The 16,198-nt window shown below is 52.6% G+C and overlaps 1 protein-coding gene across 19 annotated transcripts in view; it reads right to left on the reverse strand.

The window, feature by feature from the left end:
• Positions 1-16,198, reverse strand: part of LOC133347578 (immunoglobulin-like and fibronectin type III domain-containing protein 1) — an 80,799-nt gene continuing 64,601 nt past the window's right edge. For all 19 annotated transcript variants that reach the window (XM_061559948.1, XM_061559966.1, XM_061559965.1 and 16 more), the window contains 7 exons: positions 15,865-16,161; positions 14,736-14,824; positions 6,636-6,828; positions 5,302-5,441; positions 4,812-4,971; positions 4,003-4,329; positions 1-2,889 (listed from right to left, as the gene is read on the reverse strand). In XM_061559948.1, coding sequence (XP_061415932.1) covers positions 2,873-2,889; positions 4,003-4,329; positions 4,812-4,971; positions 5,302-5,441; positions 6,636-6,828; positions 14,736-14,824; positions 15,865-16,161 — 1,223 coding nt within the window. In that variant the 3' untranslated portion in view covers positions 1-2,872. The remainder of the gene's footprint in view (positions 2,890-4,002; positions 4,330-4,811; positions 4,972-5,301; positions 5,442-6,635; positions 6,829-14,735; positions 14,825-15,864; positions 16,162-16,198) is intronic.

A 16,198-nucleotide genomic window follows, 5' to 3' on the forward strand; every position in this document is an offset into this window, starting at 1 on the left:
AAAAGGTCACACCACACACATTAATTTATTCGCAAGAAGGAAAACATGGCTTGACAGCCAAAGCATATACTGTAAGTGTAATCACAAAAATCCAAACGTAAAAACACATTTGAACACCTGCATTCATAGTCGTCATCCCTTGACCATTACCAAGATGCAAACAACACACTACCATAATTGCTGCAATCCGCCCTCAAGGTTATATCAACACAGCACCACCGAATCCTCTTTCAGCTCTTCGTCAAATCCACTGCTGATTGAAGGCCTCCCCATGCCGTGTCAGTCACAGGGGTCGTTTGACCATGTCACCACGTTGGCCATTCACCAGGTTCACAATTTATAGCATAAATCTCGGTCTAATTGGGAGTTAAATTGGCTCATCATACCTTCAAGGTCAATCAAATGAATACCACTGTGTTGACGGTAAATGGTGGTTATCCTCTGGTCAGGCTAGCCCAGCCATAGAAACGTGGAATTTCTACCACTGGATCAAGGGCCACCAACGAAGAACACCAACCACCTCATTGCTAGTTTGAACAGAAAGACAAGTCAACTTTATTAAGTAACCATTCTATCAACGATTTTTTTTTCCTTCATTCCTCTCTGAATCACTCTAATAGCAGTACTACTGTTTTATAGCAATTTATGTTCTCCACTTTCACAAAATCCATATTCCACCTACCACAAACCCTTCCATAAACATACCATGTATATATAGTACATCTGCTTCACTACGCTATATCCTTCAGCACTATATAAAACAATCTACTGTGCTGCACGTAGCACTTCTTAATTACAATTACACATTCACCAATAAATCGTTTACCTTCTGCAGCATGTAAACAAAACTGGCCATACATTAACAAGCACGGCCCGAACACTTTTCAATCGACCAATATAATACATTGAGTCGCACAGTAGTACGTTTTAGAAGATAAAGCAAATTAGTTCTCCTTTATGCGTTTTTTTTCTGTGCGGATAAATGACGGAGAAATATTTCAATGAAGACGTCTCCAGGTCAGACGGAGTTTGGCGATTGCCACCGGCGCTGTTAAGGCCCCAGAGAAAGCAACCAAGACGAATACAATTCACGAAAGAAGCAACGTTTTTTTTTCCCTCCCTACTTCGGCAAATGACTGAAATAAAATGTGACAAGACCTTGAAACCAGAGAGGAGTCAAAACCTTCAAAGGTTCTCTTGTTTAAACAAATGGAGCTGGTAAAACGCAGACCCGGGAAAAGAGGCTGCGTGCCAACGAGCTGAATTATCGTGAAATGCGGTTGCATTTTCATGATATGAAAACCCAAGTAATATTGTCAATTGTATTGTTTCATTTCAGGAAGGAATACAGTAGTCATGTTCGCCGGACAGCATCATTGCAAATCATAATAGAACGTTTGCATTGTTAAGATCATCGTTACCAAGGGGGTGGCTGAGCAGTAGGCATGTAACGATTCACACCGCTAGAGATTCAATCATCGTGAGGGTTTTGAGTCGGTAATCGGTTCTGTCTCGTTGATATGACCGCCCCGTTTGCGTTCTCATTTGTTCTCTCTCGTTGATACCGTTTTGCTTGCTCCAAAAGTCGAAATGCCGAATGAGCGATACAATTTGCAAAAATCTGAAAATAATCGATCCTCACGTGCACAATTCAATGCATGCATCACGAGCGTAAGAATCACTTTAAATAAACGAGCCGATGCATCGTTCCATGCCGACCAAACATGTTGTTTAAAATCTACTCCGAGTCAGATTCAACAACAATTGTGTACATAGCTCTGACGGCGTGTTTTTGGGGTTGTTCGGCACAATGTCTGACGTTTCCCTCCGCGTGCTGGGAGATTCCTCCTTCTTCTGGAAAGTAATTGAAAAAGCTTCCAGTGCATGGAACGGAACGTCGGACATCATGCCGAATGACACGTGACACAACCCGAAAACACATCGGCGGGCTTTACAGTGCAACCGCAAAAACTTGTGCTGTTGTCGCAATTTTATGGCATTTTAATGAATTCCACAAACAGTAACCAGACGTAAAATTAAGGATTGTACCACTCGGAATATCAACGCGAGAATCAAATCAGAGTTCAGCACCGCTCAAAGCTTGGCAACTCCTCATGAGCAGCTGCTAAAGTCCCCGGTAATATGTTTGCAACCGTACAAGGGAACTTGCGGAGTATCATCAACTTGTTAGCAACATTGCCGTGTTTCGTTGCTTGAAAAAAAAAGAACTACGTGCACAATGCGTGTATGCTCCTGAAGAGATTTTTCCTCAATTAATTTTTCCATTCCTGCACATCTGCAAGCTCGTCTTTAATGCCACATTTTTTAATCATTTTAAAAGCAATGGCTCTCAAAATATCTCTCAGGCAAAACAATTACAAATTTGACAAAACACAAGGTAAAATAAGTGCATTTCTTTAAAATATCAACCAAACGCTGAACTACATTTTCAATCACATAATGGGAATCAGTTTAAGTGTGCGTTGTTTGAAGCATAAACAGGTGGGCCACTGTGGTGGTGAGATGTTAACTGCCTCGCCTGGTATACAGGAGGTCATGGGTTTGATCCTAACCCTGACGCCTGCTGCTGCTGTATATTTGGAGTTTGCATGTTCTCCACGTGTTTGCGTGGATTTTTCCCTGGGTCCTCCGGTTTTTCCCTCCAATTTTTTTGAAACATGCATTTAGAATATTTGGCTGCTATAAATTTCCACATGATCAGCCACTTCGTTGAGCTATAATTTGTAGGCAGGTTGCTTCTGAAAAATATTTCGATAGCTTAGTGGGCCTTACCTGGTTAAATACATATAGTATATAGTTTCGTTTTTAAGTGACTTTTGATCAAACCTGGACTCAAGAAGTTTCTCACCTCTCATTCCACGCTCCAATCTGCACACACAGATATAGATACATAAGGACAGAGTTAATGAGCTAATATCTAAAACAACAAAATAACATCTTCTTGGTTCTTTCGGTAAAGTCACGTAGAAGGGAAATAATCTTTCCGACAGACCTGTTCTTCACCTGAGGACGGCTGCTTGCGTTGTGGCCGAAACGTCGTGAGAATTATTTTATTATGTTTTATTTTTATTATTCTATTATTTCCCTTCTACGTGACTTTACCGAAAGAACCAAGAAGATGAATCCCTGCAGTCACGAAAGCTTTCAATCGAAACAAAATAACATTTCCCTTAAGATAATTTTTTTAGATGGTTATTGCCTCGAAGTAATGAAGAGACCTTTAATCGGTGGTTCTTTTACAACGTTTAAAAGCATTTTTTCCCCCAATATGGCAGGACAGCCGGTGTGTTTGTGTACCCTGTGAGGTTATTGTAGCCTCCGTCTGTTCGTATCCCCTTAATTATTTATATTCAGCATCCACATCAAACTCAAGCTATTTCACAATTTTGAGTGTCTCGCGGCCGTGCAATGGATTTTCATGTTGTTTGTTTGTTGATGTTTACCTGTTGTATACAATAATTCACTCAGTCCTATCTATTGCGGTGAATCGGCAGCTGCCGATGGTTCAGGTCTTATGCAAGGGTCAGTTCCACAAGTTTTGTCTTCATTCACCGCACCTCCGATTAGCACGGTTGGCTACGTACGGTGCAAAAGAAGTTCAACGTCCATACGTAAATAGGAAAAAAGTGAAGTCTAACTATCCTAGGTTATTAATTTTATATGGGGGTGTTCACTAAGTTGTGTACATTAGCCATTTTGCTGCTGCACAAACTATTTTAATAACCCAACCCATTTTTTCATGAGTAAGACTCTCCCTTGCCCGCGTGGTTACATTATTTCTGCCTCATTTGCTTGGAATTCTCTCTCAGTTTCTTGGATTTCCATCTCTCAATTTCTTGACTCCCTCGCGTGCGCTCATTATGTATTAAAAACTGACTTTCCTGTCCTGTCGTCACATATTCTAAACGGACTCGCTGGCCGTCCGTAACACGTCCGTCGCTCAGCGCACACGCGCACGTGCGCGTGCTCGCGCATACGCACCCTTGACGTCGAGCGAGGCCGAGCACTCGGTCTTGCCGTGCGGATTCTGCGCGTGCACCGTGTACATGCCCGCGTCCTCGAAGTCCACTACGGGCAGCAGCAGCGAGCACACGCCCACCGTCTCCATGGGGCACGCGCGCTCACTGCCCCACAGGCTCTGGCCGCCCTTGAACCACGTGACGATGGGCCGCGGGCAGCCGCGCACTGCGCAGCTCATGCGGCACTCGGTGCCGCGGGTCACCACGTGAGGTCGCAGCGGCACGAGGAACGACGGGGCGCTCGCTTCGTTCCAGCCCCTGTAGCGCGGCATCACGAGGCCCACGGGCTCTGCGTGGGGGTGAGCGGGCGGCAGCGGGGGGGAGGGTCAGGGCAGCGGCGTTGCACACGACATCTTGTGGCGACAAAACACACGTGAGTGCACACTACAAAACAAATGCCTCATTAAACACCGTGTTGACGAGTCGCGGACGTGCGATCTCTGTGTGTAGTGTTTTTAGTCAACTGGGGAGGAGACCAGGACCAGTGGTGCTGCCATAGCAAAAAGGTTCAGAACCACTGGGTTAAGGGTTACATATGGGAGCAGACATGGGACGCACACATGGGACAAACGTACAAGACATAAACACGGGACACACACACATACATGGGACACAAATATAACACACACACACGAGACACACACAGAACACACACATTGGACAGACTTGCACGACACACACACACACGGAACACACACATGGGACACACACACACACAGAACACAGACATTGGACAGACTTGCCCGACACACACACACGAGGGACACGCACCACGGCGGCGCATCAGGCTCCAAGGCTCCTTGCTCTCCGAGGGGTAGCTCCTCCCCACGCTGTTCACTGCCACCACGCGAAACATGTACGGCTGCCCCGTCACCGAGTCCGTCACCGTGAAGCTGTTGTTGTTGATGTGGTCTCCGATCTCCGTCCAAACCTGACAAGGTGACGGCACAGCACCAGGGGGGGGGGGGGGGGGGGTGACGGCGGTGGAGAGGGGAGGGGGTAAACGACGACACTGGCTGCCAAATGGATTCTGACCCACGGGGCAGGGTCGCCCCCATATGTTCCTGGAGGCCCCGGGACTGGACCGCTCCGAGGCAGATTGCCACATGGGATGGACCCCTTGTTCATGCGCGACGGACCTGTGGTGGGGGTCCTCCTTTCACCCCGATGGGTGGCCCTGCCAAGGGGTCAAAATACCGTCGCACACCAGTTGCAGCCGACCGCCCACCCCTACAAGAGCCCCCGAGCGGCGTGCGGTCACCTTGTTGTTGACCTCGCGCCGCAGCACCGTGTACGTGAGCTCGTCGTCGGTGACCTCGTCCCGAGACGCGCCCCAGCACAAGGTCACCGTGCCCGGCACCTTTTCCACCAGTGACACGTGGCCTGGCGATGACGGCACGTCTACGGCGGGCAGACGCGCGGGAGCGCACACGGGGCACGGGGAGTGGAGGTGCTCGGTTTTGTCAGATATTTTTTTTCCGTAGGCGTCTAAAGATTCACCCAGACAAACCCTCGACGCTGATCTATCTTGAGTAAATAAAAAAGGTGTTAATTGAATTGTTACATGTCTGGTTATTCGTAGCACAGTTAAAATCATTGTCATCATCAGCATTGGAATTTTTGTCTTGAGGGTGTCATAATTTTCATCATCATCGTTATTGTTTTTATAATAACGACAACAAAAACATTTCTATCATGAGGAAAATAACGACAATGCGAATCCTGTAAAAAATGTGAGAGGGCCAGGAGGTATGCAGTCAACAATGCTTGACTCAGGGAGGAGGACGCCCCTGCCATGCATAGTCCCATGGGATGTTGGCTACCAACAACAAGGCAACTCCTATGACTAATTGGGAATGGGACGCAAGCGTAGGATTGATCACCCTGTCGCTGGCCGCCTTTGGGGAGGGTGTATAGTATGAAAGGCCGAAACACCCTAGGAACCAAAGGTTCACTACTGACGATGCGCTCCCCAAATTTCACCAGGCTCACTGTTCATGAACTCTTGGAAGTGCTTGCACAAAGGATAGTACCATCTCATCCTGTGTTCTTTGGAAACCGACGATGGCGAGAATGGTGACGATGGCATTGGCTGCACGTGCGTGCCCATGTACCCACGTGCATGTGTGTGTGCATGTGTGTGAATGTGTGTGTGCATGTGTGTGCATGTGTGTGCGCGTTTGTGTGTTGCTTAGCACCGGCCTTCATAGGTGCTCAACACTTACTCCGACAGTCTGTTAAGGCGACACAGGGGATCTTTGTCTTTGTCGGTTAGCGCGCTGCACTACGAACTCGGCGACCCGAGTTCAATTCCTGCTGACGGCCAACACCAGTGACGATTATCTGAACCGGTCATGGGCCTCCCCTAGGTGGACTCAGCCTCAAATGAGTACCTGGTGCGGTGTCTAAACATCGCCACTGGGGAGACAAAGGCGGCCTGGCGAGGTGCTGGCCACCCGCCCCCTTGTGTGCTGTTCCAGCCTTCATAGGTGCTACTCGCACCTATGTGCTTGTGTGCGCGTGCATGTGTGTGCGTGTGTGTGCGTGCGCGCATATACGCGCGTGCGCGCATTTCACGCGCATTCCTCCACTTACCAATGACCTTCATGAAGATGCTGTGGGTCTCGGACCCGGCCTCGTTGCTGATCACCAGCGTGTAGTGTCCGGAGTCTTTGAGGGCCGTGCACGGGATGAGCATCTGCGACGAGCCCGACGTGCTGGTGATGGCGACGCGTGTTGACAGGCGCACGCCTTCCTTCAGCCAGTCGGCCTCGGGTGCCGGAGATCCCTGCGAGCGGCACGCGCGTGTACATATGCACACGTGTGTGTGCGTTAGTTAGCACACACACACCGGTGGGCTGACGTAGTAACTATTTGGCATTTTGTTAACGTGACAAATCCCTTACTAATTGGCTGTGTCGGGTGGTTAAGGGTTTCGACACATTTATACTTATGCTATCTAACCCAAAAACCTTTATTATGAATAATAATAATAACATTGGTCGCGAAAGCCTACGTGTTCAACTAGTTAGCACAGTTGACGCCGTGGAGGGGCTGGGTGGGGGTGTATTAAAGAAAGTTTCAGGCGGTCCCAGCGTTTCCGACACAATGGTTCCTGGAAACCCCGTGGTAAATCGGACCACCGGTTTTCCCTTAAACAGTAGAAACATCACTTGGCGATGCTTTTTTCCTTTTATCGGCCATATCTAGGGTTTATTTCATAGGAAAACTAAACATAACAAATCCACAAAAGCACTCGAGAATAACCAAAGCTCCACGTCGAGTCACATCGGAAAGCAGGCCGAGTCTCTTCAAATGTGTTTTGGAGTCGTGTAGAAAGATGCGTCGTCAATCAAGTTTCTGCTGTCTTAAATAGGTCCACGGTGGCATTATTTAAACGTCATTAATGTGGATCATTGTAAATTTGACCGTCTGATGCAGGGATTGAAACCCCGTGTCATTAGTACATTCAACTTAGTGTCCTGTCCCATCGGCTACAGCTCCTTCATAGTTATTTCCCTGCTCTTAACCTTACTATGTAGCCATCATCATCATCATCACCGCCTTAGCCCTGCTCCCTCATGCCACCCGTCATCTCGCTGTGCGGCTCGGAGGGTGACGTTCTCATCGCCAATTATACAACTCCCGAGGGCGAGCGCGTGCTGTCGGAGTGCAATGCAGAAACCACGTGTGTGTGTAGTATTGTACAGACAGACTCTTGTACGTCTTTTAGTAGCACACACTTTATTTGTGAATACAGTCCCTATGCACCGAGGGGTATACGGTCCCCTCACCCGTTACACTCCGAACGTACAAGCCTACAGGCTACTCATACCCCGCTCCTTCAGTGTCCTCTGACTGGACCTAGGGAGATGTCTCCCTGACCACTGGTTACTCTGAACCCTAGCCCTTATAAGGGCTGGAGGGCTTGGTCCAGGGTCCTATGCTTCTTCCGCCGTCTTGGGTCTTCGTGTCGTCGGACTCCCCGAGAGCTCTGAGCGTTCTGGCTTTATACTCGTTCGTGGCCGGGTTGTCCAATCCCCGGCCACCTTGTGGAACCCTGTGATTGGTCGTTCCCAATCTGCTTTTCGATCCCAATTTACCCTATCTGACCCTGACCGTTAGGTCGCGCGGGAAAACCTTGTTAACGGTCAGCTCTCACAACTTGTGAGACCCTGACCGTTAGTTTGAGCGGGAAACCCTTGTCAACGATTAGCTCTCCCTGTTTGTGAATATCGAGTGGGTAACTCTACTACATCACCCTCCCCTTCGAAAGCCTCAGCCGTCCCGGCTGTTACAAGCAGAAAATCCCCATCAATGAATCAAAGTGTGTGTGTGTACCACAACCAACAAGAACAGGTACATCCAACAAGAACAGGAACACCCACTACAAATACCCCCCCATCAACAACGCAACATATGTACATGGTCAGAACCAACCACAAATAACGACATTCGCGACGCACAACGCATGCAGCATCCAGCTGCCGCAAAAAAAAAAATGATGGGCAATCAAGAAAAGCGACGCGATCTAGCCCGTGTGTATTTCGCGGGCCCGTCGTAGGGGATGGGTGCCCCTTTCCGGGCTGCAGGCTGACCAGGCATCCTGGCAAAAATGTCAGCAGGGGCAGGAGGCCTCTCTGCGGGGACCCTTGGAGCAGACGGGTCGGGCAGCCTGGCAAACATGTTGGGCGGGTCAGGCATCCTGGTAAACATGTTGGGCGGGTCAGGCATTCTGGCAAACATGTTGGGCGGGTCAGGCATTCTGGCAAACATGTTGGGTGGGTCAGAAGGTCTCTTTGCAGAGACTCTTGTTGTAGACGGGTCAGGCATCCTGGCAAACATGTTGGGTGGCTCCCGGGTCCTTCGTGCAGAGACTCGTGGCTCGCACGGCTCCCTCAGTCCCGCATCATCTGCAGGAGGAATGAGACGTCTGCGCTGTGGGTTAGGTACCAACGGGGCGACATCCGGCTCGTCGGGCATATCACACGCTCGGCCCTCGTGTTTTGAGTGTGACGCAGAGCCGCGCGGAGCAACAAATGGCTTCAGACGAGAGGGGTGCACGAACCAGCGCCGTCGTCCCCAACGTATCTTAACACACTGTGGGCGCATTACCTGGACCACCTCAACCGGACCTCGCCATGGTTTTAGGAGTTTAGCCGATGTGGACACCGGCACCTGGGGGCAATGAAGCCACGCCATATCACCTGGAGCCCACCGATGCACGGACGTGCGAGGGGCCTGCAACCTCGAATTTGCCCGCTGGCGGGAAGCGGAATTTTCGATCGCCGCAGCACGAGCCTCAGACAGCTTTTGCAGGTTGAACCGCAAATGGTCAGTGAGCTTCGATGACTGTGGAAGCTGCTCTATCCCAAGCCGCACATCAGCGGGGGGAATGGCCTCCCTGCCATACATTAGGAAAAATGGGGAGAACCCTGTCGCTGCATGTGGCGCCATGCGGTAAGCAGCGAGGACCCCTGGGATCTGCAGGTCCCAGTCTAAGTGGGATTCGTCAACCTGATGGCATAGCATAGAGGTGAGGGTTCTATGCAACCGCTCCACCATGCCATCTGTTTGGGGGTGATAGGGCGAGGTGCGCACCTTCTTAGTGCCCAACAGGCGGCATACCTCACTCAGCAGGGTACTGGAAAAATTTCTTCCCTGATCGGTCAGCAACCGTTCTGGAGCGCCCTTGTCCAGCACATAGCCTTGAACAAAGGCGTCCACCACGGCTGCTGCTGACTGGTTGGGGAGGGCCCAGGCCATAGGCCACCGTGTAAAATACTCCACCCCAACCAGCAGGTACTTGTTACCACGAGGCGTTGTAGGGAAAGGCCCCAAAATGTCGAGAGCAACCAGCTCGTTCACACGGGATACCGTGATGGGCTGCAGCGGTGGGCATGCCGGCGTCGCTGGAGGTTTACGTTGCGCACATTGGGTGCAGCCCGTTAAAATATCAGTTACGTCGCGAAGCATGCCCGGCCAGTAAAATTGTAATCTTAGCAACCCAATGGTTTTATGCACACCCAGGTGCGACAATCGCTCGTGTGCTGCGCACACAGCCGAACACCGCAAAGCCGATGGCACTACAATTTTGTACTGGCAAGAATCAGCGTCCCAATGCATGAGCAGACCGCGGCGCATGGCAAAAGAGTTCGATTTACTTGAACGTGAGGACGAATCACATGCGCGACGACGCAGAGGCAACAATGACGCATCGTTCATTTGGTGCCGACCCCATTCGTCCAACGTTATCCCCAGCAAGTCGTCACTTGCTGGCGGATTTTCGTGGTCCGCACCCGGCGCAGGATCGGAAGGAAGGGCAGCAGAAACCGTTTCAAGAGGTGCAACCGGGCGTACTATTTGCGGTCTGCACCGGCCAGAACCCGTAAAACAGGCGCATTGTTCTGACGGGAGGCGAGATAGCGCGTCCGCATTACTGTGCTGTGTACCCTTGCGGTAAATCACCATAAAATTGTAGTCCTGGAGGACTTCAAGCCATCGGGAGAGCTGGCCAGACGGTTGATCAATGCGCAAAGCGTATTGTAACGCAGAGTGATCGGAGCGCACGGTAAACCGTTGACCGTACAGGTATGGCCTGTATTGTTGTATAAAGTGAACAATGGCCAGCAGCTCGCGTCGGGTTACGCAATAACGTTGCTCTGCAGGGGACAAAACTCTGCTTCCATAGGCAACCACCCTCTCAACGCCCTCAATGATTTGGGACAGCACCCCGCCGATCCCGGTGTTACTGGCATCGGTGTCCAGAATAAACGGCTTTGCAAAATCGGGGTAAGCCAGGGGCGGTGCTGCTACAAGAGCATTCCGTAAGGAGTCAAATGCGGCCTGTTCCGCGTCCCCCCAATGAAATTTCAGCCCTTTCGCTGTAAGAGCGTGTAGTGGCTTGGCGATTGTAGCGAAACCAGCCACAAAACGTCGGTAGTACGACGCGAACCCGATAAAACTGCGAACATCCCCAGCAGAGGTGGGGGTAGGCCATTGGCTGACACATTTAGTCTTTTCAGGGTCTGTGGAAATACCCGAGCGGCTGACTATGTGGCCTAGATAGCGCACAGACTCACGCAAAAGGTGGCACTTCTGCGGTTTGAATTTAAGGTCCGCAGCTCGCATCTTTTCGAAAACAGCGCGCAACCGTTCAATGTGTTCGTTGAACGTGCGGCCAAAGACGATAACGTCATCAAGATAGATAAGGCATGAGTCCCACTGGAGCCCAGCGAGGACCAGCTCCATGAGCCTCTGAAACGTCGCTGGAGCTGAGTGGAGCCCCATGGGCAATCTATTAAACTCGAAAAGGCCCTGTGGTGTCCGAAAAGCAGTCTTTGGCTTTGACGCTTCGTCGAGGGGGAGTTGCCAAAACCCTGACAGAAGGTCCAAAGTGGAAAAATAACGCGCCCCTGCCAGGGCATCCAATGACTCATCCATACGTGGAAGAGGATATGCGTCAGCCACAGAAATTTTATTTAGGCGCCGAAAATCTACACAGAATCGAAGACTGCCATCGTGCTTTTTGACCAGCACTATCGGGGCACTCCAGGGGCTGTTGGAAGGAGAAATGATATCAGCCGCCAGCATGTCGTCAACTGCCCATTTAACATGCTGTTTCTCCGCAGGGCTGAGCCGAAACGGGTTTTGGCGGATAGGGGCAGCGTCACCAGTGTCAATGTGGTGACGCAGCAGCTTGGTGCAGCCAATATCAAATTGTGATTTGCTGAACACATCCGAGAATTCCCGCAAAAGAGCCCGCAATTTACTCTGCTGTGACCCGGATAAATCGCCGGCATCCGCGCAGAGAGCGTCAATCCATCCCTCGTCACCGTTATGAGGGCGAGGCTGCTGACTGTTCGCTACGTGTCCGACAACCCCGGTTCCCAGAGGCGCCACTGTCGCATGAGCGAGCACTGTCCCCTGTGAAATGACGGTGTCTGACAGACCGACATTCAAAACTTGTATAAATGGTTCCCTGTCGCCCGCTACAAGAGTCTGTGCGGCCACCAACGAAAGGCTGTTAACTGCTGTGTTGGAAGGTCCCAATAAAATGCCATTTACCGAGGCGGTGGGAGCGAGCGGTTTTTTTAACCGTAAGGGTACGAGCATTTGTGCCCCTGGCGGAATGCGTACAGCGCAAGCCGCAAAAGCCTGTACAGAAACATTTTCCGTCCGTGAATGCGTGGCCGCGGGTAAAAATGCCATCCGGCGGCCCGAGGGAAGTTCAATACATCCCTGATCGATAAGGATTTTAATGGGCATTTTGGCAAGAAAATCAGTTCCCAGAAGGCACGGCACCGCAAGGGAAGAAGACACAAAAACAGGGCCGGCCAATTTAATATCTCCAATGGCAATTTGCGCCCGAATTTGGCCGAGAATCCCCAGGGAACTTCCATTTGCAGTGAAAAACGGAACGGAAACCTTTTCCAAAGATCGACATCGCACGGGCAGTATATTGTAAATCAACTCAGAGATGATAGTGGCCGATGCACCGGTATCGACAAGCACGCGCACCTCTACCCCCTCGATCGAACCAACGACCACCGAGGAACCCGCCGTCGCTGCAACCACTCTATGGGCCAGCTCTGACCACTGCCCGGGTCGCAGTGGTCGTGAAAAGTCGGCCAAACGCCGCGCATCATACGCCGTGTTCCGAGCGGAGTCAATGGTGTGTTGTGGTGTGTATGAGGACCGAGCGTGTGGGGTGCCGCGACTTGCCTGGTTATGCTGCGCTGCTCTGGAAGCTCTGTAGTCCCGGTCTCGGGATCCGGCGGAGCGGCGGCGAGGTGCACGGCAGTCGGGAGAGAAATGGCCTCGGCGGCCACAGTTGAAACACGTCGCGTCGTCGCGGGGGAAGGGCCGTCCCCGCTCCCAGTCGTTGCGGCGACTGGTGCGATTTGGTGATCGCTGGGGCGTCGCGCTGAACGTCGAGAAGACTCGATCAGGAGAGCGAGCGTTGTCCCTGCTGGCAGGTACCGATGTCGTAGCCGAAGCGGTGATGGTCTCGTCCTGGTCCAGCATTAAGTGAGCATGAATGCTCCGGGCAGCTCGCAGTGAGCACATGTCCTCGTCATCCACGGCCTGGATGACAAGGCGCAGCCCCCTCGCCATCTCCAGCAGCTTCTGAAGGACGAGTGCGTCGATAGCCTCATCGTCCATGCGGGGGTAAGCCGCTCTTGCCATGGCGAGTAGCGCGGTGCGGAACGCCAATGGCGACTCCCTTGGCTTGCACCGTCTCTCGTAGAATTGGTGGCGTGTGGCGGAAGGAGGTCCGTAGACATCAGACAGCCGCTGAAGTGCTGCTTGTAGTGTCGCCCTTTGTCGCTTGGGAATGGAGATGAGTGCAGCGAGAGAGTCATCGTCCAAGGTGGCTGGCAATGCACGAAGTGCTTGTGCATCCGACCAGCCCACCATCTCCTGGTGACTGAGGAAGCGACGTTGAAATGCTGCCCAGTCGCCCCCTGTGGACGAGAATTCGCGAAAGACAGGCAGTCGCTGCTGTAGAGCAGCTGTGTCGTCGTCTTCGTCAAGCTCGGACTCGGTTCCGAACGCAGCGATGGCTTGGTCGACAACATGTACTGTACGGCGTCGCAGCCGTGATGACGCGGTGTTGTTGGAGTGTCCTGCAGAGGCAGCATCGCTCTCTGATAACGCAGTGTGTCGTGATTGGCCCCCGGAGGTCCCAGCATGCACTTGGCTTCCGCCCCCACGTGACCCATCGGCGGGAAGGACGTTCTCTTCCGGGTTTGCGATGGCGGGGACGCTCGCTGTCGGCCGCTCCTCCCCGCCCGCAGCCCCCAGGGTAAGCTGCTCCAGGATGGCTGCTGCAGCATGCAGCAGCTGGGCGAGGCGGGCGTGAGCAGCCTGGTTGCCGTCGCTCGCGGCGATCGGCTGCACAGCTGGTGGTGGGGCGGCTGGCAGCACGCCAACATCTTCAGCGCCGCCCGCAGCACCCACGGGTGAGTCGGAGCTTGCATCATCGGGACTTCGCGTGCGGTTCGTTCGTCTTGTTTCCATCTCCTGACGCCAAATGTAGTATTGTACAGACAGACTCTTGTACGTCTTTTAGTAGCACACACTTTATTTGTGAATACAGTCCCTATGCACCGAGGGGTATACGGTCCCCTCACCCGTTACACTCCGAACGTACAAGCCTACAGGCTACTCATACCCCGCTCCTTCAGTGTCCTCTGACTGGACCTAGGGAGATGTCTCCCTGACCACTGGTTACTCTGAACCCTAGCCCTTATAAGGGCTGGAGGGCTTGGTCCAGGGTCCTATGCTTCTTCCGCCGTCTTGGGTCTTCGTGTCGTCGGACTCCCCGAGAGCTCTGAGCGTTCTGGCTTTATACTCGTTCGTGGCCGGGTTGTCCAATCCCCGGCCACCTTGTGGAACCCTGTGATTGGTCGTTCCCAATCTGCTTTTCGATCCCAATTTACCCTATCTGACCCTGACCGTTAGGTCGCGCGGGAAAACCTTGTTAACGGTCAGCTCTCACAACTTGTGAGACCCTGACCGTTAGTTTGAGCGGGAAACCCTTGTCAACGATTAGCTCTCCCTGTTTGTGAATATCGAGTGGGTAACTCTACTACATGTGCACCACTCGGCTCCCTTGCCGCTTTGCCAGCCGAACGGCGGTGCCCACGCCGGCGAAGGGAACGCGGGCTTGACGCCGCCGCCGCCACTCACCGTGAAGAGGACCTTCAGTCGCACAGTGTTGCCCGCCTTCACCCTCATGTAGTTGCTGGTAGAGCTGTCCAGCTTGAAGGAAGGACGGACTGCACGTGCACACACGCACAAAGAGACAAAGATGCTCCACCCCCGCTCGCCTTGACAGACTGTTGGGGCAAGCGCCATTCGCGAGCACCTACAAAGGCCGGCACGGTACACGAGGGGGTGGTTGGCCAGCGCCTCGCCCGACCGTCTTTGTCTCCCCAGTCGCGATGTTTATACACCGCGCCAGGTACTCAATTGAGGCCGAGTCGACCTGAGGGAGGCCCAGGACCTGTTCGGATACCTGTCACCGGCATTGGCCGCGAGGGGGGATCGATCTCTGGTCTCCAGGTTCGCTCTTGCACTCCAGCAGCGTGGCCCAGCCAGCGCTCTGTCACTGCACGACCGTAAGCGCGGTCGTGCGCACGTGCGCGTTCGCGCTTAAAAGGAAGGACAATTAATCTTGACTTAAAGCTGTCGTGACTGCAGGAATTCATATTCTTTGGGTCTTTCGGTAAAGTCACGTAGATAGGTTCAAAGAAAATAATAAAAATAACAAAAAACTACGATGTCTCGATCACAACACAAGCGATCGTCATCACAGGAGGCATAGATGTAAGGGATGTCAGGGGAAGGATTCCCACCAAAAGGAGGGGGAGTGGGACGGTGACAGGGGAAGGGGGAGGAGCAAGCGAGGAGATATAAGAGAGAGAACGGGCGGGGAGAGGGGAGATCTTGGCGGGAACGAGATTGAGACGGCTGGGGACAGGTGTGGACTGGAGAAAAGGAATAAAAGACGAACCCCCTGCAACCTTGTGTCGGCTCTCCTTTACAGATGCATAGACGCCTCCTGATGACGATCGCTTGTGTTGTGATCGAAACGTCGTAGTTTTTAGTTATTTTTGTCATTTGCTTTGAACCCATCTACGTGACTTCACCGAAAGACCCAAAGCATAAGGACAATGCCGATAATGACACCATCGAGTGGTAGGTGGGCAGGGGTGGGGAGAGCTATGGGGAGGGGTCAGGGTGGGGTCAGCGTGGGGTCAGGATGGGGTCAGGGAGGGGTCAGGATAAGGTCAGGGTGGGTGCGCGATCGTCTCACCTGAGGGCGGGGCGGCGCTGACGCACGTGTCGAGCTGCGTGGGCTTGCCCAGGCCCGTTTCGTTGACGGCGGTGACGCGCACGAAGTACATGCGCCGGTCGTGAATGCCGCCCACCGTGTACGAGGGCTGAGTGGCGAGCGCCTTGTTGGCGCGCGTCCACTCGCTGCTGCCCTCGGGGCAGGTCTCCACGATGTAGCCCTCGGGCTCGCCGCCGTCCTTCGGCGGCTTCCAGCTGAGCGTGAAGCCCTGCGCCGCCAGCTTGGAGACGGCGAGGCCGTGCACGGAGCCCGGGCACTCTGGCGGGAGAGCGGGGCGGCGGCGGAGTGAGTGCAG

The sequence above is a fragment of the Lethenteron reissneri genome, chromosome 26 (genome assembly GCF_015708825.2).
Source record: "Lethenteron reissneri isolate LAM-NWPU_2019-01 chromosome 26, ASM1570882v1, whole genome shotgun sequence".
Taxonomy (NCBI): Eukaryota; Metazoa; Chordata; class Hyperoartia; order Petromyzontiformes; family Petromyzontidae; genus Lethenteron; species Lethenteron reissneri.